The sequence below is a fragment of the Macaca nemestrina genome, chromosome 14, assembly GCF_043159975.1.
Source record: "Macaca nemestrina isolate mMacNem1 chromosome 14, mMacNem.hap1, whole genome shotgun sequence".
In the NCBI taxonomy this organism is placed as follows: domain Eukaryota; kingdom Metazoa; phylum Chordata; class Mammalia; order Primates; family Cercopithecidae; genus Macaca; species Macaca nemestrina.
In genome coordinates, this window is record NC_092138.1 from 110,354,587 (window position 1) to 110,377,324 (window position 22,738).

The 22,738-nt window shown below is 52.0% G+C and overlaps 1 protein-coding gene across 6 annotated transcripts in view; it reads left to right on the top strand.

Moving 5' to 3' along the window:
- The window catches only part of LOC105463975 (dynamin 1), a 52,550-nt gene that overhangs the window by 16,279 nt on the left and 13,533 nt on the right, over positions 1-22,738 (top strand). For 2 of the 6 annotated variants that reach the window (XM_071078391.1, XM_011711511.3), the window contains exons 5-14: positions 541-639; positions 734-894; positions 2,817-2,959; positions 3,087-3,222; positions 3,418-3,485; positions 4,902-5,040; positions 14,992-15,078; positions 20,059-20,129; positions 20,371-20,422; positions 20,627-20,638. In XM_071078391.1, the coding sequence (XP_070934492.1) occupies positions 541-639; positions 734-894; positions 2,817-2,959; positions 3,087-3,222; positions 3,418-3,485; positions 4,902-5,040; positions 14,992-15,078; positions 20,059-20,129; positions 20,371-20,422; positions 20,627-20,638 (968 nt within the window). Of the gene's footprint in view, positions 1-540; positions 640-733; positions 895-2,816; positions 2,960-3,086; positions 3,223-3,417; positions 3,486-4,901; positions 5,041-6,644; positions 6,784-14,991; positions 15,079-20,058; positions 20,130-20,370; positions 20,423-20,626; positions 20,639-22,738 lie in introns of all 6 variants that reach the window. The other 4 variants (XM_071078393.1, XM_071078392.1, XM_011711510.3 and 1 more) reach the window with 3 other exon arrangements.

Consider the following 22,738-nt stretch of genomic DNA (forward strand, 5'->3'; position numbering starts at 1 on the left):
CTTGAGCCCAGGAGATCGAGACAAGGCTGAGCAACATAGTGAGACCGCATTTCTACAAAAAAATTAAAAATTAGCCGGGCACCGTGGTGCACGATTGTGGTCCCAACTACTCATGAGGCTGAGGCTGGAGAATCACTTGAGCCTAGGAGGTTGAGGCTACAATGAGCCCTAATCGCACCACTGCAGTCCAGCATGGGCAAGAGTGAGACCTTGTCTCCAAAAAGAAAAAAAGGCCAGGTGCAGTGGCTCATGCCTGTAAATCCCAGCACTTTGGGAGGCCAACTTGGGAGGATCGCTTGAAGCCAGGAGTTGGAAACCAGCCTGGCAACAAAGTGAAATCCCATCTCTAACAAATAAAAAAAAATAAGAAGAATAAATAAAAATCATTTTGGCTACTCTGTGGAAAATGAATAAGGGGGAAAGAGAGGAGGCAGTGAGCGGGCAGGGGGCTGCGTAGGCAGGGGGGTGGGAGTGGGAGTGCATGGAATCATGTGTGAGAGTGGGTGCAGCTGTAGACAGCCCTCCCGCTGGTGCACCCAGGCCAGCGCACCATCGGGGTCATCACCAAGCTGGACCTGATGGACGAGGGCACAGATGCCCGTGACGTGCTGGAGAACAAGCTGCTCCCCCTGCGCAGAGGTAAGCAGGCCATGCCCCTCAACCACTCCCCAGCCCTTCCCCACCCCTCTCTTCCCCTTGAGGCTGGTTGCCCTGACCTTGATACTGTTCACAGGCTACATTGGGGTGGTGAACCGGAGCCAGAAGGACATTGATGGCAAGAAGGACATTACCGCTGCCTTGGCTGCTGAACGAAAGTTCTTCCTCTCCCATCCATCTTATCGCCACTTGGCTGACCGTATGGGCACGCCCTACCTGCAGAAGGTCCTCAATCAGGTAGGCGACCAAGCCAGGATGGGCCTGGGGAAACAAGCATGAAAACAGGATAATTTAAGTGTGTTCTGAGAGTGACCAGCAGAGGTTAGCCTCAGATAGACAAACTGAGGCTCAGAAAATCAAAGCAACTTTCCCACAGCCCTACAGCCAGGTAGCAGCAAAGCTTCGCTGACATTTCCCCGTCTGGGACCTGGAAGTCCCCAACATGGAGAAGGCCAAGACCTATGTGGAGGGTGTCATGGGGAAGAGCTTGGGTTTGGGAGCCAGGATTCAAGTATACTTGGCTGAAGACCTTGACAGGGAATCCCAGGGACTTTCTCAGGACTTTTCTCTATCTGGAATGGGGCGTCCAGAACTGAAGCATGTGTGTGTGTGTGTCTGTCTATCTGTCTGACTGTCTGTCTGTGTAGGCAAGACCTGGGTTCCAACCCCAGCTTTGTCACTCCCTCTCTGAGACACTCTCTCTGGCTCTCTGAGCCTCTATTTCTTTTTTCTTTATTTTCTTTTTTTCTTTCTTTATTTATTTTGAGATGGAGTTTTGCTCTTGTTGCCCAGGCTGGAGTGCAATGGTGCAATCTCGGCTCACTGCAACCTCCGCCTCCTGGGTTCAAGCCATTCTCCTGCCTCGGCCTCCCAAGTAGCTGGGATTACAGGCACACACCACCACACCCGGCTAATTTTTGTATTTTTAGTAGAGACAGGGTTTCACTATGTTAGCCAGGCTGGTCTCATATTCTTGACCTCAGGTGATCTGCCCGCCTTGGCCTCCCAAAGTGTTGGGATTACGGGCATGAGCCATAATCGTGCCTGGTCTCTAAGCCTCTATTTCTGCATCTGTAAAATGGAGACAATGGTGATCAGACCTGTTTCATAGGATTGTTGTAAAGGTTCAGGGAGATACTGTGTGGGGGCACTTAGCAAGGAGTGCTAGAACTTGAGAATGACCTCAAAGGAGGCTTTAAACCCAGAGGGTCCAAGGGGCAGCCCTCTGGCCACCCCTGCCTCAGACACACGTCTAAAAATATTAAATTGGGACAGTATGGTGGTTCATGCCAGTAATCCCATCACTTTGGGAGGCTGAAGTGGGTGGATCACTTGAGGCCAAAAGTTCGAGACCAGCCTGGCCAACATGGCGAAAACCTGTCTCTACTAAAAATACAAAAAATTAGCCAGGCATGGTGGCGCATGCCTGCAGTCCCAGCTACTCAGGAGGCTGAGGCAGGAGAATTGCTTGAACCTGGGAGGCGGAGGTTGAAGTTGCAGTAAGCCAAGATCACACTATTGCACTCCAGCCTGGGTGACGAGTGAAACTCCGTCTCAAAAAAAAAAAAAGAAAAAAAAGGCCGGGCGCGGTGGCTCAAGCCTGTAATCCCAGCACTTTGGGAGGCCAAGACGGGTGGATCACGAGGTCAGGAGATCGAGACCATCCTGGCTAACACAGTGAAACCCTGTTTCTACTAAAAAATACAAAAATCTAGCCGGGCGCGGTGGCGGGCGCCTGTAGTCCCAGCTACTCGGGAGGCTGAGGCAGGAGAATGGCGTAAACCCGGGAGGCGGAGCTTGCAGTGAGCTGAGATCCGGCCACTGCACTCCAGCCTGGTCGACAGAGCGAGACTCCATCTCAAAAAAAAAAAAAAAGAAAAAGAAAAAGAAAAATATTAAATTGGCCAAAAATCAGGAAATTCCAAATACAAATCCAGATTTCTGGCTTTACTGAAAATTATGCACCCATTAATTCAACTAATATATCTCTGCAAGCTCCTTCTATGAACCAGCTTTCATGCCAGTGGTCCGGACAGCAGTGACAGGGCTGCCCTCCTTAGCACTCCACCTCACCACATTCACACAGTCCCCTGGCATCCAAGTCCCTTCCTGGCCCTGTGACCATCTGTCCTTAACCCTTTCCTCACCCTTACCCCCAGCAACTGACGAACCACATCCGGGACACACTGCCGGGGCTGCGGAACAAGCTGCAGAGCCAGCTGCTGTCCATTGAGAAGGAGGTGGAGGAGTACAAGAACTTCCGCCCTGATGACCCGGCTCGCAAGACCAAGGCCCTGCTGCAGTGAGGCTCCCCCAGCTCCTGCTCCTATCACTGAATCCCCACCCCCAGCCTCTCAGCAGGGGGCTCTCCCAGGGTTCCCTTTGCTGGGCTGCTCCTGCCCCCTCAGGCCACACCACTCTCCCCCCAGGATGGTCCAGCAGTTCGCCGTAGACTTTGAGAAGCGCATTGAAGGCTCAGGAGATCAGATCGACACCTATGAACTGTCAGGGGGAGCCCGCATTAACCGAATCTTCCACGAGCGCTTCCCCTTTGAGCTGGTCAAGGTAGGTCAGGCAGCCCTGGGGACAGGATGGCTCAGGACCCCCCCACCCTCACTCAGGAGTCTCTCTGTGTATGCTTTGGCTGACCCCCACCCCAGAGGCCCTGATGCCCAGCCCTGGGTGTGGTATGGGCCCTGTCTTGACCTCCCAGGTAGGAGGACAGGCCCTGACCAGCCTTTTCTCTGCTTTTCTACACAGATGGAGTTTGACGAGAAGGAACTTCGAAGGGAGATCAGCTATGCTATCAAGAATATCCATGGCATTAGGCACGTATTGGGGCCTGGGAGGGGGGCTGAACTCCAGAAGCAGGGGGTCTGGGACAGAGGCGCAGGGAGTGATGAAGTGGGCCTCCCTCAGGAAGGACTGAGAGCTCTGTTCCCCAGTCCTCTTCACCCCAACTTTTTGGCTCCCTGCATGACAGGTTCCAGCTTGGGGCAGTGGACCCGGGCCACCCCGCCTACTGCAACTTGCTGGGCCAACTGGGCACAGCCCAGGGCGCAGGTGGCCGGGGAAACACCCTCTAGGGCTGGGCCCATCCCCAGGGTGAGATAGCTCCCCTAGTGCCACCCGGGTGACGGGGCAAAGATACCCAAACCACTAGGTAGGGCCTGGGGTGGAGCATCTAAGTATGAAGCTGTGTCCTTTTATGATGGCCGGGGACTTTGCAACCCTCCAGACCCTCCTGTATTCACATTAGCCCAGAGTCAGTCCCATTCCACCCCACTGCCCTCCTTCTAGGCAACCTGTGGAGCAGGAAACAGGATTGGGAGGTGGAATCTGTTCCTCAAAAGCTTAGATCCCCTTCAGGGACCCAGATCTATGCTGTGTTCATCCAACAAATCCACTGGGCAGGAAAATTTAAAGCACCTACCCTCTGCCAGGCAGTGAACAAGACCCAGTGTCCCCTGCTCTCATGCAGGTTCATTTCCAAGATTTGGCATGGAATTTACTTCCTGATAACTGCACTGGCCAATTCACAGAAAAAAATCTCTTTCCTAGTCTTAAAACAAAGCACTCTATTCCTGGAAAGGCTCTTATGGAGAACCCAGTTTGGCAATTTTCAAGCCATTTGTGGCCATAGAACCTTCTGTATGCACAGACCCTTATGAGGAAGCAGGACTTACATTATCAGATACTCAGTCCTCTCAACCACCTTGTCTTGCCCCAAACAGCCTCAATTGAAAACCTTTCATTAAGGCCGGGCGCAGTGGCTCATGCCTGTAATCCCAGCACTTTGGGAGGCCAAGGCAGGCAGATCATGAGGTCAGGAGATTGAGACCATCCTGGCTAACACGGTGAAACCCTGCCTCTACTAAAAATACAAAAAAATGAGCCGGGCATGGTGGCGGGCACCTGTAGTCCCAGCTACTTGGGAGGCTGAGGCAGGAGAATGGTGTGAACCCAGGAGGCAGAGGTTGCAGTGAGCCGAGATCGCGCCACTGTACTCCAGTCTGGGCAACAGAGCGAGGCTCTGTCTCGGAAAAAAAAAAAAAAAAAAAAAAAAAAACCCTTCATTAGAACCCCTCCCTCCCATTTTACAGCTGGGGACACCGAGGCCCAGAGAGGGGTAGTGGAAGGGCCCTTCGGGCAGAGTTCATGGGCTTGGGGAGGGGCCTCGATCTGGCCCTCCTGGCTGGCACTGGCCTGTGACACTGTGCCCTTCTCCCGCTCCGGGCGTTCAGAACGGGGCTGTTTACCCCAGACATGGCCTTTGAGACCATTGTGAAAAAGCAGGTGAAGAAGATCCGAGAACCGTGTCTCAAGTGTGTGGACATGGTTATCTCGGAGCTAATCAGCACCGTTAGACAGTGCACCAAGAAGGTAACCCGGAGGCCCGGGCCAGCCCCCACTGCCTCTGCCCCGCCCTGCACTGCTGCCAGGCGCTCCCTCCCCATGTCCCCCCCTGCCTCCTCGGTAGCATGTACAGACCTCAGCGGGGTGGGGAGGCAGGCCGCCACTGACCAGGAGAGAATGTGCCTCTGAGGGGGCCTCACCCACCCCTGGCCCCCAGGTCTGGGGACCCAGGGATTGGACATGGGTGAGACGGGGATGATGGCTGGCTGTTTACCCCAAGAGCCCACCAAGAGCTCCCCCAGCTCAGAGAATAGGGCTTGAGGGGACCCTGCGCCCCCTCCCTGTCCTCAGAGGTGTCATCTTTGGGAGCTCCAGGGAGGGGTCTGGGGAAACCTTAGCCTTGGAGACAGGTGAAGTGCAGAGCAGTCCTGGGCACTGCTCGGTGGGCCTGGGTGGCCAGAGGGGTGCAGAGGACCCAGGACTAGCAGGTGCCCTGGCTCCCCGCTGTCCTTCATCCTCCCCATCCTCACTTCACCCTCACGCAGGACCCTCACGCAGGGCCTCTCCCTCCCTTCCATCCACATTTGGCCTTCCAAGGATAGAGCCCTTCTCCCATCTGCGCCACCACCCAAGCCTCACAGAACCACGCAGGGAGGCAGGGCACAGAGGACAGTGCTCATTTCACAGCACGAACAGTGAAGCTCCAGATCAAGTGGCTTGCCCAAGGTCACAGTAGTCAGGAGGTGGCAGAGCTGTTACTTGAAGCCACGGCTCTGGACTCCAAGTCCAGTGCTCCTCGATTCCACCCTCCAGCCTCCCTTCCTTTCCTCTCCCCACTGCTGTCCTGGCCCGTCTCTATCACCACCTCCACTCTTTCTGTCTTTCCTCTTCTCTTTCTGTCTTTTGGTTCCACCAAACCCCTGTGGAGGAGAGACAAGGAATGCCCCTTGAAGAGAAAGGGAGGGTCACGACTAGAGCAGGGAGCTGGAGAGTGGAGGTCAGGCTGCTATGCTGCAACTCCAGGAGGCGGCCTCTGCACCATGATTTATGAGAATGGAGCCCCCTGGAGTTGTGCAGTGCATGGCCTGGGCAACTGGATGTGGCAACCCTAGAGATAGGAAATGGTGCTGAGGTTTGGAGTCAGGATGAAGCAAATTCCAGGACACTGGGAAACGTAGAATTGAACAGGATGGGTGGATGAGGTCCTGGCCTTGTCCTGGCCTGGGTCAGCTCCTTAGAAGAACCCAAGGCCGTGGACAAAGATGGCACTGGGAGAGAGCAGGCAGCCTCAGTGAGGCCGAGGAGCATCCCTGGGAAGAGGATCTGAACTCAATAAGGGTATTGTACGGAGCAGGGACTTGGTCCCTCGTACCTCTGGCCATACCCACGGAGCCCAGGGGATGCTTGGCAGCACCTGGGAGGTGCTGACCCCGGGTGGCGAGGGAGGGCCGGTCCCACGCTCACATTGTCTTCTGTTCTCTCTCTCTCTTTATCTGTGTCGATGTCTCTCTCTTCCCCCATGCCCGTGCCATCCTCTCCACCCCTGGATTCCTGTCTCTGCTTGGCTTTCACCCACTTCTCCCCACTCACGGCTGCTCCTCCTCCTGTCCCCACCTCCTCCCCGGGTGCAGGACGGGCCTCTTCACACCTGACCTCGCTTTTGAAGCCACAGTGAAAAAGCAGGTGCAGAAGCTCAAAGAGCCCAGTATCAAGTGTGTGGATATGGTAGTCAGTGAGCTCACAGCCACCATCAGAAAGTGTAGCGAAAAGGTATGACAGCCGCCTGGGCGGGGCTGGACCTGGCTGTCCATTCCTTGTGGCCATGGCCTCCCGTGGGCAGAACGATCTCCTGAGCAGGCCTCACGGTTACTCACAGGGACCCAGCCCTAGTGTTTCCTGCCAGTTTCTAACCCTGGGTGCTTGCACTCATGACTCCTCCAGGCCCCCATCCCTGCCAGAAGACTTGACTCCAACCCAAGTCTTCTTGGTGGCACCTATGCCAGTGATGAAGATGATGTTAAGGAGATGGCAGCTGTTTACTGAGCACCTACTATGTGCCAAGCACGGGCTAAGTGCTTGCCCTTACTATCTGACTCAGTCCTCTCAACCACCCTGAGACGTGGGTAGTGTTGTTATTCCCATTTTGCAGATGGCAAAACAGAGTCTCAGAAAAGAGAAGCAGAGTGTGATTCAGATTTAGGAAGGTCAGAGGAAAGGGTGTGAGGTCAGGGACTCCTGGGCAGGGGGAGCTGTCCTAGTTCCTCAAAACCAATTTGCCTAAAAGCATATTGGATTACTCACTTTACAGTGAGTAATCCGTGCATGCTAGACAGGGGCGGCCTCTTTTGAGTTGTCTGTGACTTTTTAGATGCCTTTTTCCTATTTGTCTGCTTTTGGGCATTTTGAGAATTTTTAGCCAGGTTGTCTAAAGCAGTTCTTCCCAGGGGGGTGCAAGAGAATCAGTTGCCTGCAGGAGCTTCTCCAGCAGGCTAAATCAGAGGCGCCAGGGGTGAGCCCAGCCTCACCTGTATCTGAAGGACTTTCCTATGCTGGTGGGTGGAGGCACATCCGCCTTAGCATTGAGTTTCAAGTAAGCATCAATCATCTCCATTCCTTTTTTTTTTTTTTTCCCCGAGATGGAATCTTGCTCTGTCACCCAGGCTGGAGTGCAGTGGCACCATCTCGGCTCACTGCAACCTCTGCCTCCTGGGTTCAAGTATTCTCCTGCCTCAGCCTCCTGAGTGGCTGGGATTACAAGCATGCACCACCACCGCTGGCTGATTTTTGTATTTTTAGTAGAGTGGGGTCTCACCACATTGGCCAGGCTGGTCTCGAACCCCTGACCTGAGGTGATCCGCCTGCGTCGGCCTCCCAAAGTGCTAGGATTACAAACATGAGCCACCGCTCATTCTTTTTCACTGAGCAGTGTGTTGTGTAATCATTGTATGTTGCTCCATAAAGATTGGTCTCATGCCTTTTCTTTTTTTTTTTTTTTTTGAGACAGAGTCGTACTCTGTTGCCTAGGCTGGAATGCAGTAGCATGATCTCGGCTCACTGCAACCTCCACCTCCTGGGTTCAAGTGGTACTTCCACCTCAGCCTCCCAAGTAGCTGGGACTACAGGTGAGCACCACCACACCTGGCTAATTTTTGTATTTTTAGTAGAGACAGGGTTTCACCATGTTGGCCAGGCTGGTCTCAAACTCCTGACCTCAGGTGATCTGCCCACCTCAGCCTCCCAAAGTGCTGGGATTACAGGTGTGAGCCACCACGCCCGGCCGGTCTCATGCTCTTTAACTACTGAGTTGTATTCTACTGTAGAAATGTGGCATGATTTATATGTTCAATGTCCTCTTGACGGACATTTAAGTTTAAATTTTTTGCTTTTTTTTTTTTTTTTTTTTTTTGCCTTCACAAATGATGCTACAGTGAACATCCTTACAGATGTATTTGTAGTACTTATCCCATTGTTTTTTCTTTCTTTTTTAGAGACAGGGTTTTGCTGTATCTCCCAGCGTGGAGTGCAGTGGCACCATCATAGCTCACTGCAGCCTCAAACTGGGTTCAAGCGATCCTCCCGCCTCAGCCTCCCAAGTAGCTGGGACTACAAGCACGTAGCACCACACCCAGCTAATTTTTTTGTTTGATTGGTTTTTTTGGTTTTGTTTTTATTGTTTATTTTTTGGGTTTTTTTTGCGGGGGGACAGAGTTTCACGCTTGTCGCCCAGGCTGGAGTGCAGTGGTGCGATCTCGGCTCACTGCAACCTCTATCTCTCAGGTTCAAGCGATTCTCCTACCTCAGCCTCCTGAGTAGCTGGGATTACAGGCGCCTCCCACCATGCCCAGCTAATTTTTCATATTTTTAGTAGAGTTGGGGTTTCATCATGTTGGCCAGGCTGGTCTTGAACTCCTGACCTCAAGTGATCCACCCACCTCGGCCTCCCAATGTGCTGGGATTACAGGTATGAGCCATCCTGCCCAGCCTAATAATTTTTTTGTTAAGACAGGATCTTACTATGTTGCCCAGGCTGCTCTTGAACTCCAGGCCTCAAGCAGTCCTCCTGCTTCAGCCTCCCAAAATGCTGGGATTATAGGCATGAGCCACCATCTGGCATCAGTCCCTTCTTGATGGACATTTGGGTTTCCAAATTTTACCATAATTACTGCTTTCCTTTTGGAATGAGAGTCAAAGTGTTTCATGGTTTTTAAATGTTTATATCTAGTAATCAGTCTTCTAGGAATCTATCCTAAGGAAACAATCACAGAGAAAGAAAAGCAAAAATCTAACCACAGAGATATTCATTGTCAGGCTATTTAGAATATTGAAAAACTGGAGACTATCTGGCCAGGTGCGGTGGCTCACGCCTGTAATCCCAGAACTTTGGAAGGCTGAGGTGGGTGGATCACAAGGTCAGGAGTTCAAGACCAGCCTGGCCAATATGGTGAAATATTTCTACTAAAAATAAAAAATTAGCCTGGTATGGTGGCATGTACCTGTAGTCCCAGGTACTCAGGAGGCTGAGGCAGGAGAATCGCTTAAACTGGGGAGGTGGAGGTTGCAGTGAGCCAAGATCACACCACTGCACTCCAGCCTGGGCAACAGAGCAAGACTCCGTCTCGAAAAAAAAAGAAAGAAAAAAAGAAAAAGAAAAACTGGAGACTATCTAAATATTCACCAATAGGAAAATTGTTAAGTAAACTGTGATAAATCTATTCAATAGAATATTACACACCCATTAAAATGTTTATATAGGCCAGGTACCATGGCTCACACCTGTAATCCCAGAACTTTGGGAAGCTGAAGCGAGAGGATTGCTTGAGGCCAGAAGTTTAATATCAGCCTTGGCAACACAGCAAAACCCTATCTCTACAAGTTTTTTAAAAAATTAGCCAGGTGTGGCAGTGTGTACCTGCAGTCCTTGCTACTTGGGAGGCTGAGGCAGGAGGATGGCTTGAACCAAGGAGTTCAGTTGCACCACTGCACTCCTGGGTTATTTTAGAGACCCTGTTTTTAAATAAATAAAAAAGAAGTTAGAGGCCAGCCTAGGCAACATAGTAACACCCTGTCTCTACAAAAATTTTAAAAAATTAGCTGGGCATGGTGGCACAAGCCGGTAGTCCCAGCTACTTGGCTGGCTGAGGTGGGAGGATTGCTTGAGCCTGGGAGGTCGAGGCTGCGGTGAGCCGTGATTGTGATCACACCACCGCACTCCAGCCTGGAAGACAGAGCAAAACCCTGTCTTTAAAAAAAAAAAAAAAAAAAAAAAAAGCTTGGCCATGTGCAGTGGCTCACGCCTGTAATCCCAGCACTTTGGGAGGCCGAGGCAGGTGAATCACCTGAGATCAGGAGTTTGAGACCAGCCTGGCCAACACAGTGAAACCTGTCGCTACTAAAAATAGAAAAATTAGCCAGGTGTGATGGTGGGCACCTGTAATCTCAGCCACTCGGGAGGCTGAGGCAGGAGAATCACTTGAACCTGGAAGGCGGAGGTTGCAGTGAGCCAAGATCACGCCACTGCACTCCAGCCTGGGTGACAGAGTGAGACTCCGTCTCAAAGGAAAAAAAGAAGACAGGGCAGGGGGCCAGGCGTGGTGGCTTATGCCTGTAATCCCAGCACTTTGAGAAGCTGAGGTGGGTGGATCACAAGGTCAGGAGTTCAAGACCAGCCTGGCCAACATGGTGAAACCCTGTCTCTACTAAAAATACAAAAGTTAGCTGAGTGTGGTGGCGGGTGCCTATAATCCCAGCTACTCGGGAGGCTGAGGCAGAGAATTGCTTGAACCCAGGAGGCAGAGGTTGCAGTTAGCTGAGATCGAGACATTGCACTCCAGCCTGGGTGACAGATCGAGACTCCGCCTCAAAAAAAATTAAAATTAAAGATTAAAAAAAGATGGGATTTGCTTGTCCCTCCTTGGGGGAAAAAAAAGCAGGTTTCAGAAAAGAATATGTAGTATTTTGGAGAAAAAATAATATATGTGAATGATAAAATCCCAAAAGCGTATTCACCATAGGAATCTTTTGATTTTCACTTCACAGATTTTATTACTGCCATGCAGTAGGCACTAAGAAACATGAAGTTTTTTTTGTTTTGTTTTGTTTTGTTTTGTTTGAGATGGAGTTTCGCTCTTGTTGCCTAGGCTGGAGTGCAATGGCGCGATCTCGGCTCACTGCAACCTCTGCCATCCAGGTTCAAGCAATTCTGCCTCAGCCTCCGAGTAACCGGGATTACAGGTGCCCGCCACCACACCCAGCTAGTTTTTTGTATTTTTAGTAGAGACAGGGTTTTACTATGTTGGCCACGCTAGTCTCGAACTCCTGACCTCAGGTGATCCACCCGCTTTGGCCTCCCGGAGTGCTGGGATTACAGGCATGAGCCACCACACTCAGCCCACTTCATAAATTTTAGTCATGCTCTAATCTTTTTTTTTTTTTTTTGAGACGGAGTCTCGCTCTGTAGCCCAGGCTGGAGTGCAGTGGCTCGATCTTGGCTCACTGCAAGCTCCGCCTCCCGGGTTTACTCCATTCTCCTGCCTCAGCCTCCCGAGTAGCTGGGACTACAAGCACCTGCCACCATGCCGGCTAATTTTTTGTATTTTTAGTAGAGATGGGGTTTCACCGTGTTAGCCAGGATGGTCTCGATCTCCTGACCTTGTGATCCACCCACCTCGGCCTCCCAAAGTGCTAGGATTACAGGCGTGAGCCACCGCGCCCGGCGTCATGCTCTAATCTTTTACAGTGAGTCTGTGTGATTTTTTTTTTTTTTGTCTTTTTTTTTTTTTCTTGAGACAGAGTCTTGCTCTGTCGCCCAGGCTGGAATGCAGTGGCACGATCTCGACTCACTGTAACCTCTGCCTCCTGGGTTCAAACGATTCTCGTGACTCAGCCTCTTAAGTAGCTGTGATTAAAGGCATGCGCCATCATGCCCAGCTAATTTTTGTAATTTTAGTAGAGATGGGATTTCACCATGTTAGCCAGGCTGGTCTCGAACTCCTGACCTCAAGTAATCCACCTGCCTCAGCCTCCCAAAGTGCTGGGATTGCAGGCATGAGCCACTGTGCCCTGCCATCTGTGTGATTTTTGTGAGCAGAAAAAACTGATCAACAAATATTTGAAAAGGAAACCTTTGGTCTACAAGGAGGAAATGGATACTTTTGCCTTTTTGTTGTTGTAGTTGTTGTTGTTGGAGACAGAGTTTTGCTCTTGTTGCCCAGGCTAGAGTGCAATGGCACGATCTCAGCTCACTGAAACCTATACCTCCTGGGTTCAAGCGATTCTCCTGCCTCAGCCTCCCAAGTAGCTGGGATTAGAGGCACACACCACCACGCCCGGCTACTTTTGTATTTTTAGTAGAGATGGGGTTTCTCCATATTGGTCAGGCTGGTCTCAAACTCCTGACCTCAGGTGATTCACCCACCTCAGCCTCCCAATGTACTGGGATTACAGGTGTAAGTCACCGCGCCCCACCACTTTTGCCTTTTGATTGGTTTAGTGGATCATAATTATTTTTTTCCTTATAGTCAAAACCCACCTATCTTTGTATGTGTATTTTTTTCCTTCCCTCGAGTTTTCTAAGTTTAGCAAGTCACTCCTGCCAGAGGTTTAAAGAGTGTTAATAAGTGAACTCTCATTACTCCTAGCCCTGCTGGGATTAGACTTGCCATCTCTGAGTGAAATCAAGAGTTTAATGTTGGGCATGGGGTGTGCTGCTCAGTTCTCTCAACAACCCTAGGAGGGAAGGTGTCATTACTACCCCATTTTCCACATGGAGAAACTGAGGTCCAGAGTGGTCTGGTCACTTTTCTAAGGAGAGTCAGCAGACAGTGGCTGGCTTTGAACCCAGGGCTGAATGGCTCCAGGGGCTGTGTCCCTGACCGCTAACCCAGGGGGCTCCAGGCTGACCGCCCCCTCAGCCAACGGCTGAGAGGGGAAAGTTCCTTTTGAAAAGCTGGCGAAATGTCCTGGAAATGTTCAGAGGCAGCCAGAATGGAAAAAGATGCTCAAAGGGAACAGAACTTCTTAAAGGGGTGGAGGCTGCCCTGCCATGGGTGACACGTGGAAAACTTGAGACATGTGACATCCAGGCGGTTAGTGGGAGAATTGGTCATGCTCTTTGGCAAATTGCTCCCTCCTCCTCCCTCCTTCTCCCCGCTCCTCCAAACTCTACCCTGGGAGGGAGCACTTGGGACCACTTCAGAAGAGGCTTGGTGGTGGTGACCCAGTCCTAAATGTCTGCCCAGACTTGCAGACTGCAAAGAGCAGGAGCTCTTCCTTGAGCCTCAGGAGCAGTGGGGTCCACAGAGCCCCTCTAGTCACTGTTTTTAAGCCCCTGGTCTCAGGCTGCCCCTCCCTCAGGCCTCCTGAGCTTAGCCACATCAGCCACACCCTTGGCACAGCCACGGGATGATGGGTGTGATGTGGGCATCCCTCGTGTTGGCATCCTGGACCGATATCCAGGGCACTGCTTTCTCCCCATCCTCCTGCCTCTCCTGATGCCCCTCCTCGAAACTCCTTGGCCCCCATCCTGCCCTCAGAATCACCACCTGTGACTCAGGCACACCAATCCCTGGGCCTCTTCCTCCACTGGGGGACCCACCTGAAGGGCCTGACCCAGCCACGGGAAGAAGGACGAGGAGCGCTCCCAGCTTTGCCCCATTACGCTGCCTGGGCCCCAGGTGGCCAGCGCGTGGGGAGGATGGGCCCACAGGACCAGAGCCCCTGGGGGTGGGCTCCCACCAACAGAAACGCACTGAGTCTCCTCCCCGGGAAGATCTGATCATGGGCCAGAGGGCTGAGGACCCTGTGCCACTCACCCTGGCATCCATCCTTCATTCATTCCCTCATTCTCCAACACGCCCTCTTCCGGCACTGGCCATGGGCCTGGCCCTGCCCCAGCCCTGCCTCAGGGGCAGTTGCAACCCAGTTGATTGGAGGAGGTGGAGTGGGAGAGGAGTGGAGAGAGGCCCCTAACTCAGCTCTCAGGCAGTCGGGGCAGGCTTTCTGGAGGAGCTGAAGTCCGGCAGAACCTTGTAGTCAAGTGAATCACCTGGGCTGTGTCCAGAGCCCGACTGAGCTGAGGGCACGATTCACAGGCAGAGGGGGATGGGCATGGAGCAACTTCCCCTTCAGCCTCCCTTCATAAGAACTGGGGGGAAAAGGGTGCTGCTGAGCTCCTACCCCAAGGGAGTGGGATCAAGAGAGTGTGGCTGGCCAGAGCCGGGCAGATGTGGTTGGGGATGGTGGTGCCAGGCAGGGGCATGCAAGGGAAACAGCTGAATGGATTCCACCAAGAGGGCCAGGGCCCAGCCAGGCCCCGCGGGGTACTGCTCATGCTGCTGGCCCCCGCCTCGCATGTCCCCCAGCCCTTGCATGCTTTTGCCTGTGTTTCCTGCATGTCCTCTGGTGTGACTGCTGGTTTCCCCCGAACCCCCTCCCCAGCTCTGACAAGGAGCATTGCCTGTCCCCAGCCTGACTCAGGAGGCCAACTGGCACCTTGGGCCCTGTCCTCCCCCGATTCCTCCTGGATAGGAATCCGGAGGCTGTCCCCTGCCCGATTCCCTGTCTAGCTGTCCCTCCACGCCTTTAGGAAGGCACGGGGTGGCCCTGAGGATGAGGGAACACCTTGGGAGCTAACGGTCCCAAGGTCTCGACCTAACCAGTCAGTGGGGCAGCCTAATTCCCATGGCCTTTCTCCCACGGGAACCACCCCTTTGCCCTGAAGTTGCCCAGGTAGGCCAGTGAAGAGGGCCTGGAACCAGGAAGACCCTTGAATTGACATTTGGAACCCACACTTGGGGGAAAGGGGTGGCCGTGGCTTGGTGCCATCAGCGTCCTGGGACCCCAGGTCTCTCTTCCCCGCGTCGTGGGCGTTCTGTGTGTGCCTCCCACCCTGCGCCGCGGATCCCTGGACTCGTGGGGTGTGGGTGCTCCCTACCCATGCCCCCTGTGTACGTGGCTTTCTGCCCTCCTGCCCTTCCCCAGCTCCAGCAGTACCCGCGGCTGCGGGAGGAGATGGAGCGCATCGTGACCACCCACATCCGGGAGCGTGAGGGCCGCACCAAGGAGCAGGTGAGCCCTGTGGCACCCGGCCTGGCCGCACCTTCCTTCCCCTCCTGGCCGCCTGCGCCTTCCACTCCTGGCCCTGGGGTCGCTTCCTTCTCGTGTTGTCTCTTCGGTCTCAGTCTTCCTCCCTTTCATACTGACTCTCTGCTTCTCTCTCTTTTTTATTGTAGTAAAATACACATAACATACCACTTTAGCTGTGTTTCAGTGCACAGTTCAGTGGCACTAAGTACATTTGCGTTGTTGCACAGCATCATCCATCCACAGAACTCTTTGTTTTTGAGACAGAGTCTTGCTCTATCGCCCAGGCTGGAGTGCAGTGGTGTGATCTCAGCTCACTGCAACCTCCGCTTCTTGGGTTCAAGCGATTCTCTTGCCTCAACCTCCCGAGTAGCTGGGAGGCTACTGGGAGGTGGCGTGTGCCATCATGCCCGGGACATTTTTGTATTTTTAGTACAGACGGGGTTTCACCATGTTGGCCAGGCTGGTTTCAAACTCCTGACCTCAAATGATCCGCCCACCTTGGCCTCCCAAAGTGCTGGGATTATAGACATGAGCCACCGTCTATAGACATGAGCCACACTAACATCCCATTCCCTGCTCCCCCAGCTCCCGGCAGCTACCATTCAACTTCCTGTCTCTATGAATTTGTTTTTTTGTTTGTTTGTTTGTTTTGAGACGGAGCCTCGCTGTTGCCCAGGCTGGAGTGCAGTGGCATGAAATCAGTTCACTGCAACCTCTGCTTCCTGAGTTCAAGTGATTCTCCTGCCTGAGCTTCCCAAGTAGCTGGGATTGCAGGCATGTGCCACCATACCCGGCTTATTTTTTATATTTTTGGTAGAGACGGGGTTTCACCATGTTGGCCAGGCTGGTCTCAAACTCCTGATCTTGAGTGATCCACCCGCCTCGGCCTCCCAAAGTACTGGGATTACAGGCGTGAGCCACCGTGCCTGGCCTGTCTCTATGAATTTGACTTTTCTAGGGACCTTATGTAAGTGGAGTCATACAGTATCTGTCACTTAGCATAATGTCTTCCAGGGTCATCCATATTGTAGCATGTGTCAAAAGCTGCTTCCTTTTTAAGACTTAAATAATATTACATTGTATGGATGGACCACACTTGGTTTATCCATGTGGGTTGTTTCTACTTTTGGCCATTGTGCATCACGCTGCTATGAAGATGAGTGTACAAATCCCTATCTGAGTCCCCACTTTCAACCCTTCTGGATATATACCTAAAAGTGGAAGTGCTGGGCCATAGGGTAATTCTATGCTTATTTTTTTGGAGACAGAGTACCGCTCTGTCGCCCCTGCTAGGCTGGAGTACAGTGGCATGATCATGGTTCACTGTAGCCTCGACCTCCCGGGCTCAAGCGATCCTCCGACTTCAGCCTCCTGAGTAGCTGGGGCTACAGGTGCATGCCACTATGCCTGGCTAATTTTAAAATCTTTTGTAGAGACGGGGGTCTCACTATGGTGCCCAGGATGGTGTCAGACTTCTGGGCTCAAGCGATCAGCCTCAGCCTCCCAAAGTGCTGGGATTACAGGCATGAGGCACGGTGCCCAGGCTAGTGTGGCTTTCTTCACTTTCTGGCAGTCTATCCTTGTGGTCCTCTCTTTGGGCCTCTCTTTGTCTATTTGCTGGTTCTCTGGGTCACATTATACCCCTCATAGCGACCCCCACCTTTTTTGTCATCATTCATCAAATATTCACTCATTTCTTCCTTCAATCACAAACATAGCCACTGAATGCCACCTCTGAGCTGCATGGAGCAGAGGTGAACAGGGCCCATCGTGGCCCTCACGGAGCTCAGAGACGAGTCCTCCTTCCTGATCCATGTCTGCCATGCCCCTGCCTGTCTGTTGTAGGCTCCTCTGGCTCCCATTTCCCATTTCCTGTTTTCACACATCTCTCCATGATGGTGCCATCTCCATTCATTCATGTTTTTGTTGTTGATGTCATATTTTTAAATCCTTATTGATCGCTTTCTAATTACAAACATCATAAATACTCAATAAAAGATTCAATCAGTATTGAAGTGGTTAAATTACAAGGAGATAGCCCTCCATTCACTCTTCCCCACCCCCAGTTCCTCCTGAAAAATAACCATTAGTAACAGTTTGGGACTCCACACAGTGGCTTATACCTGTAATCCCAGCACTTTGGGAGGCCTAGGTGGGAGGATTATATGAGCCCAGGAGTTTGAGACCAGCCAGGGCAACATGGCAAGACCCCGTCTCTACAAAAAAATTTAAAAACTAGCTAGGTGAGGCAGCATGCACCTGAATTCCTAGCTACATGGGAGGCTGAGGTGGGAGGATCGCTTGAGCCCCGGAAGCGGAGGCTGCAGTGAGCTGTGATCATGCCACTGCATTCCAGCATGGGCAACACAGCGAGACTGCCTCAGTAATACCCCAAAAAGCAAAACAGTTTAGTGTGTCACCTTGCAGGCATTTTCTTACGCAGGTGCACTCACACACAAACACACACAATCCAGATTCCATCTTTATCCTAAACCACGATCCTGCTGTGTGCCTTGCCTTTTTCCTCTGAAGATAATCGTAATATCTAACATCTGTTGAGTATCTCGTCTTCTGTGTCTTCACCAGTTCTAAGAGGAAGAAACTCTACATTTGTGGAATCTGAGGCTGAGGACAGACCCCAAGCTCATAGGAAGCAGTGGGGCTTGGGTCTGAACCTGGCATTCTTTGTCCCATCTGGAAAGTCATTCTTATCACTACTCAATTCCAAATCTGTTCACACTTAATCATTTGCAAGGGTCTTTTTAGGCCAGAACCTGGAGATTATCCTTGTTCTTTTTTTTTTTTTTTTTCTTTTTTTTTTTTTGAGATGGAGTCTCGCTCAGTTGCCCAGGCTGGAGTGCAGTGGCTTGATCTCGGCTCACTGCAACCTCTGCCTCCCAGGTTCAAGCCATTCTCCTGCCTTAGCCCCCCAATTAGCTAGGACCACAGGTGCACGCCACCACACCTGGCTAATTTTTGTATTTTTGTAGAGACAGGGTTTCACCATGTTGGCCAGGCTGGTCTTGAACTTGTGACCTCAGGAGATCTGCCTGCCTCTGCCTCCCAAAGTGCTGGGATCACAGGCGTGAGCCGCCCCGCCCGGCCCGTCCTTGTTCTTTTGAACAGCTGCAGGGTGCTTTCTTGTCTAGAGAGTATCATAATCTATTTCACCCTCAGATAGCCACTGGCTTGCTCCCAATTTTTCTCTATTACAAACTGTACTACTTTGAATACTCTGGCTCCTGTATCTTTGCTTACTTGTTGAGTGTATCCGTGAGATATAATTCTGGAAGTGAATATGTGCATTGCTTTTTTTTTTTTTTTTTTTTGAAATAGGGTCTCGCTCTGACACCCAGGCTGGAGTGCAGTGGTGCCATTATGGCTCACTGCAACCTCTGCATCCCTGGGCTCCAGTGATCCTCCCATCTCAGCTTCCCAAGTAGCTGGGACCACAGGCGTGCACCACTACACCTGGTTAATTTTTCTATTTTTTGTAGAGACAGGGTTTCTCCATGTTTCCCAAGTTGGTCTTGAATTCCTAGGTTCAAGCGATCCTCCTGCCTCAGCCTCCCAAAGTGCTGGGATTATGGGCATAAGCCACCACACCCAGCCCTGTGCATTTTAATGTTTGTTAAATATTGCCAAATTGCCCTACAAGAAGGTGATACTGATTTACACTTCCATCAACAATATATGAGAGAGCTCATTTCCCAACACTTGTGCCATGCTGATCATTGAAAAAACCTCTTGGCCGGGCGCGATGGCTCAAGCCTGTAATCCCAGCACTTTGGGAGGCCGAGACGGGTGGATCACGAGGTCAGGAGATCGAGACCATCCTGACTAATATGGTGAAACCCCGTCTCTACCAAAAAATACAAAAAACTAGCCGGGCGAGGTGGTGGGCGCCTGTAGTCCCAGCTACTGGGGAGGCTGAGGCAGGAGAATGGCGTAAACCTGGGAGGCGGAGCTTGCAGTGAGCTGAGATCCGGCCACTGCACTCCAGCCTGGGTGACAAAGCGAGACTCTGTCTCAAAAAAAAAAAAAAGAAAAAAGAAAAAACCTCTTTTTGTTTGTTTGTTTGTGACGAAGTTTCGCTCTTGTTGCCCAGGCTGGAGTGCAGTGGCACCATCTCAGCTCACTGCAGCCTCCACCTCCTGGGTTCAAGTGATTCCCCTGCCTCAGCCTCCCAAGTAGCTGGGATTACAGGCATGTGCCACCATGCCCAACTAATTTTGTATTTTTAGTAGAGACGGGATTTCTCCACGTTGGCCAGGCTGATCTCAAACTCCTGACCTCAGGTGATCTGCCCACCTTGGCCTCCCAAAGTGCTGGGATTACAGGTGTGAGCCACCACACCTGGCTAAAAGCCTCATTTTTAACTTACATTTCTTTATTAATGAGGGTAAGGATTTTTTACACATCCTTAGTGGTTGTATGCATTTCTTCCGTGAATTATTCACCATGTTCTTGACTATTTTGATTTGTGATTTTCTTTCTTTCTTTCATCCTCTTCTCTCTTATTTTCTTTTCTTTTCTCTCAGGTTTTGCTCTGTCTTCTAGGCTTGAGTGCAGTGGTGCAATCTTGGCTCACTGCAGCCTCAACTTCCTGGGCTCAATCAATCCTCCCGCCTTAGCCTCCCAAGCAGCTGGGACTACAGGCACATGCCACTACGCCTGGCTAACTTTTGTGTTTTTTGGTAGAGACAGGTCTCCCTATGTTGCCCAGGCTGGTCTTGAACTCCTAGGCTCAAGCAGTCCTCCCACTTCTACCTCCCAAAGTGCCGGGATTACAGGTGTGAGCCACCACGCTTAGCTTTTGTCTTTCACTGATGGTAGGGACTATATTTATTATGGATACTAACCTTCTATATGTGCTGCAAGTATTTTTCTCCCCGCTTGCCCTGCATTTTAAAACTTTGTGGTGTCTTTTCCGCTTGCCCACCAACTTACGTATCCTTGAAGGTCATGCTTCTCATCGATATCGAGCTGGCTTACATGAACACCAACCATGAGGACTTCATAGGCTTTGCCAAGTGAGTGCTCTCCCTGGGCAAAAAGTGAGTGCTCCCTGGGCAGAGAAGGTAATAACGTGTGTGTATGTGTGTGTGTGTGTGTGTGTATGTGTGTGTGTATATGTGTGTGTGTGTGTGAGTGTGTGTAGAGCCCAGGTCTGCTAGGTTAACGCTCTGGGTCCTGTGCCCACTAAGCAGTGGGCAGTAGAGTTGGGCCTCTTGAAAGGAGAAGTTCTGAGACTCCTCCCCTCCCTCCCATTAGTGCTCAGCAGAGGAGTAACCAGATGAACAAGAAGAAGACTTCAGGGAACCAGGTGAGTGGGCCCCAGCACCCCAGACCGAGGGATGGAGGGTGCCGGACGGACGCCAGACTCTGAGAGCTCCTCCCCTGAGGGGAAGAGTCCCAAGGGGGCCAGGGACCTGTCAGCTGCCAGCCACAAGCCTCCCACTCTGCCTCAGTAACCCTCTCTCCTCTCTCCCCGATGCCTCTCGTGGTTGCTATGGTTACCTCTTTGCAGGATGAGATTCTGGTGAGTACCAGGACTGGGGCTCTCGGCTTGTGTAGTGAGGGGGCGGAGGGTCCATTGGCAGTGGGAATCTGCAGTGGGTAGGAGGGCACCCTTTGGCTGAAGCTGCTTGTACACACCAGCCCCTGGCATTTCACACCTGCCCTCAGACCAGAGGCAGGCCCAGCCGCATCCACCCGTTCATCTGTGTGCACCAGCCAAGCACCTACGTCAGGCAAAACTAGACCGTGTGGGGCTGGGTGGGTGAGAAGGCCGGGCCTGGCATGGAGTAGGTGCTCCTTAAACATCTGTTGGATGGATGGATGCACGTGAGTGAGACACGTTTTTAAGAAGCTGACAACCATCGCCTCCGGACTTGAATGAAGAGACGAATGAGAAGTCAAGAGAAGTTAAGAAATCATTGCTCACCTGGCCTCCTGCTCTCTGTCCTTAGATGTCTGCGGAAACATCCCTGGTCCGAAGCGCTTGCTCAGTTGTACACATGAGCCCGAGGGTCCTCAGCTTTTCTTTCCATAGGTTCCAGAGGCCGTAGTTTCTTTGTAAGACTCTAGGTGTTTATGTGATTATTGGCTTAATGTCTATTTCCTTCCCAGGCCCCACAAGGGGAGGGCTGAGTCTGTCCCATTTATCATTAAATCCTCAGCTCCAAGCCCCGTGCCTGGCACGCAGTAGGTGCTCAACAGAATGAAGGGAGGAATGAACATAGTATCAGGACAATTCAATTTGGCCAACATTAGCTGTTGCCTACACGGTGCTGGCCCCTGGGCAGGACGTGGAGACCTGGGCCTGCCGGTAGGGCCCAGCTAAGGCCCCCGAGAGCTCCATGCAGGGTAGGGATTGGGAGAGCAGGAAGTCCCTGGTGCGGGGCTGCAGAGAGGGCTTAGGACGAGCAGAGAGGAGTTCAGGGTTGGGTGTGGCCAAAGGGGAGGACAAAGACTACAGGTTAGGGTGGGGAGCAGGTGGCAAGATCTGCTGGTCACATCCTGGGACAGTGGACTCAATTCCAGAGACGGTGACAAGACCCTGTGGGAATCCTCGCCTGATTGGGAAGGGGTGAGAGAGGCAGCTGGTGGCCTCCCCTCAGCTCAACTGCTGCTGGGCTGTGCAGCTTGGGTTCTCAGCCAGGTTCTCAGGGAAGCCAGAGAGGCATAAGGAGGGCTCCAGAAGCAAGCCTGGCCCCAGAGGGCTTTGCCACCAGCCCCAGGCCTCCTTGGGTCTTCTCTGGATGCCCAAGAGAAGAATCTGGGGAGGTCAGGGTCCAGGAGGGAGCAGAAGAAATTCCCTCATCCTCTTGGTCTGATCCATGGCCAGCACCTGGCCGGTGACCCTACCCCCGAAGTAGAATCCACAGGACCTGGACTGTGGCCATGGCTCCGGACAGTCCTGGGGACAGCTGCTTCCTGCCATGAAAAGGGACTAGCTTGTTACTCTGGGCACTTCGTGGCGCAGCCCTTGCCCCTGGGGACCTGGAGCCAAAGACCCTTAGAATCATACTATCATAGCTTTTATTTATTCATACTACAAATATGTATTGATCACTTACTATCTGCCAGGCCTTCTGCAAGGTGCTGGGATGTACTAGTGACCAAGAGTTCACGATTTAGCAGGGGAGGCTACATCGACAGATAATCACACACACGCATGCAGAGAAGTTAATTAAAAATCGAAATCATGTTACAGAAGTCAACTTCAGGGAGTGATCAAAGATTATTATAGGAATCCTGATTTATACTGGGGGCCAGGAAGGGCCTGCCTGAGAATGTGAATTCTCAGCTGATACCTGAAGGCTGAGTAGGAATTTGCCAGGCAAAAAGGAAGAAGTGCTTTCTAGGCAGAGGCAGCAGCAGCATGTGTAAAGTCAGAAACACATCTCAGAACAGATGAGACCTTAAGCTTCCAAGACTCACAGTTGACTTGCCCAATCGCCCCCATTAACTGTGCTTGCATACTCCTAGTGATGACAGGGAGCTCATCCCCTACCCAGGCCTCCAGTCCCTTACTCGGCCAGGTCTGCCTGTCAAAGGCTCTTTATCCTGAGCTGATCTCTGTCTTCCTCTGTCTTCCACTCTGTTCACTTGTGGTTCAAACCAAGGCAGGTCTGGC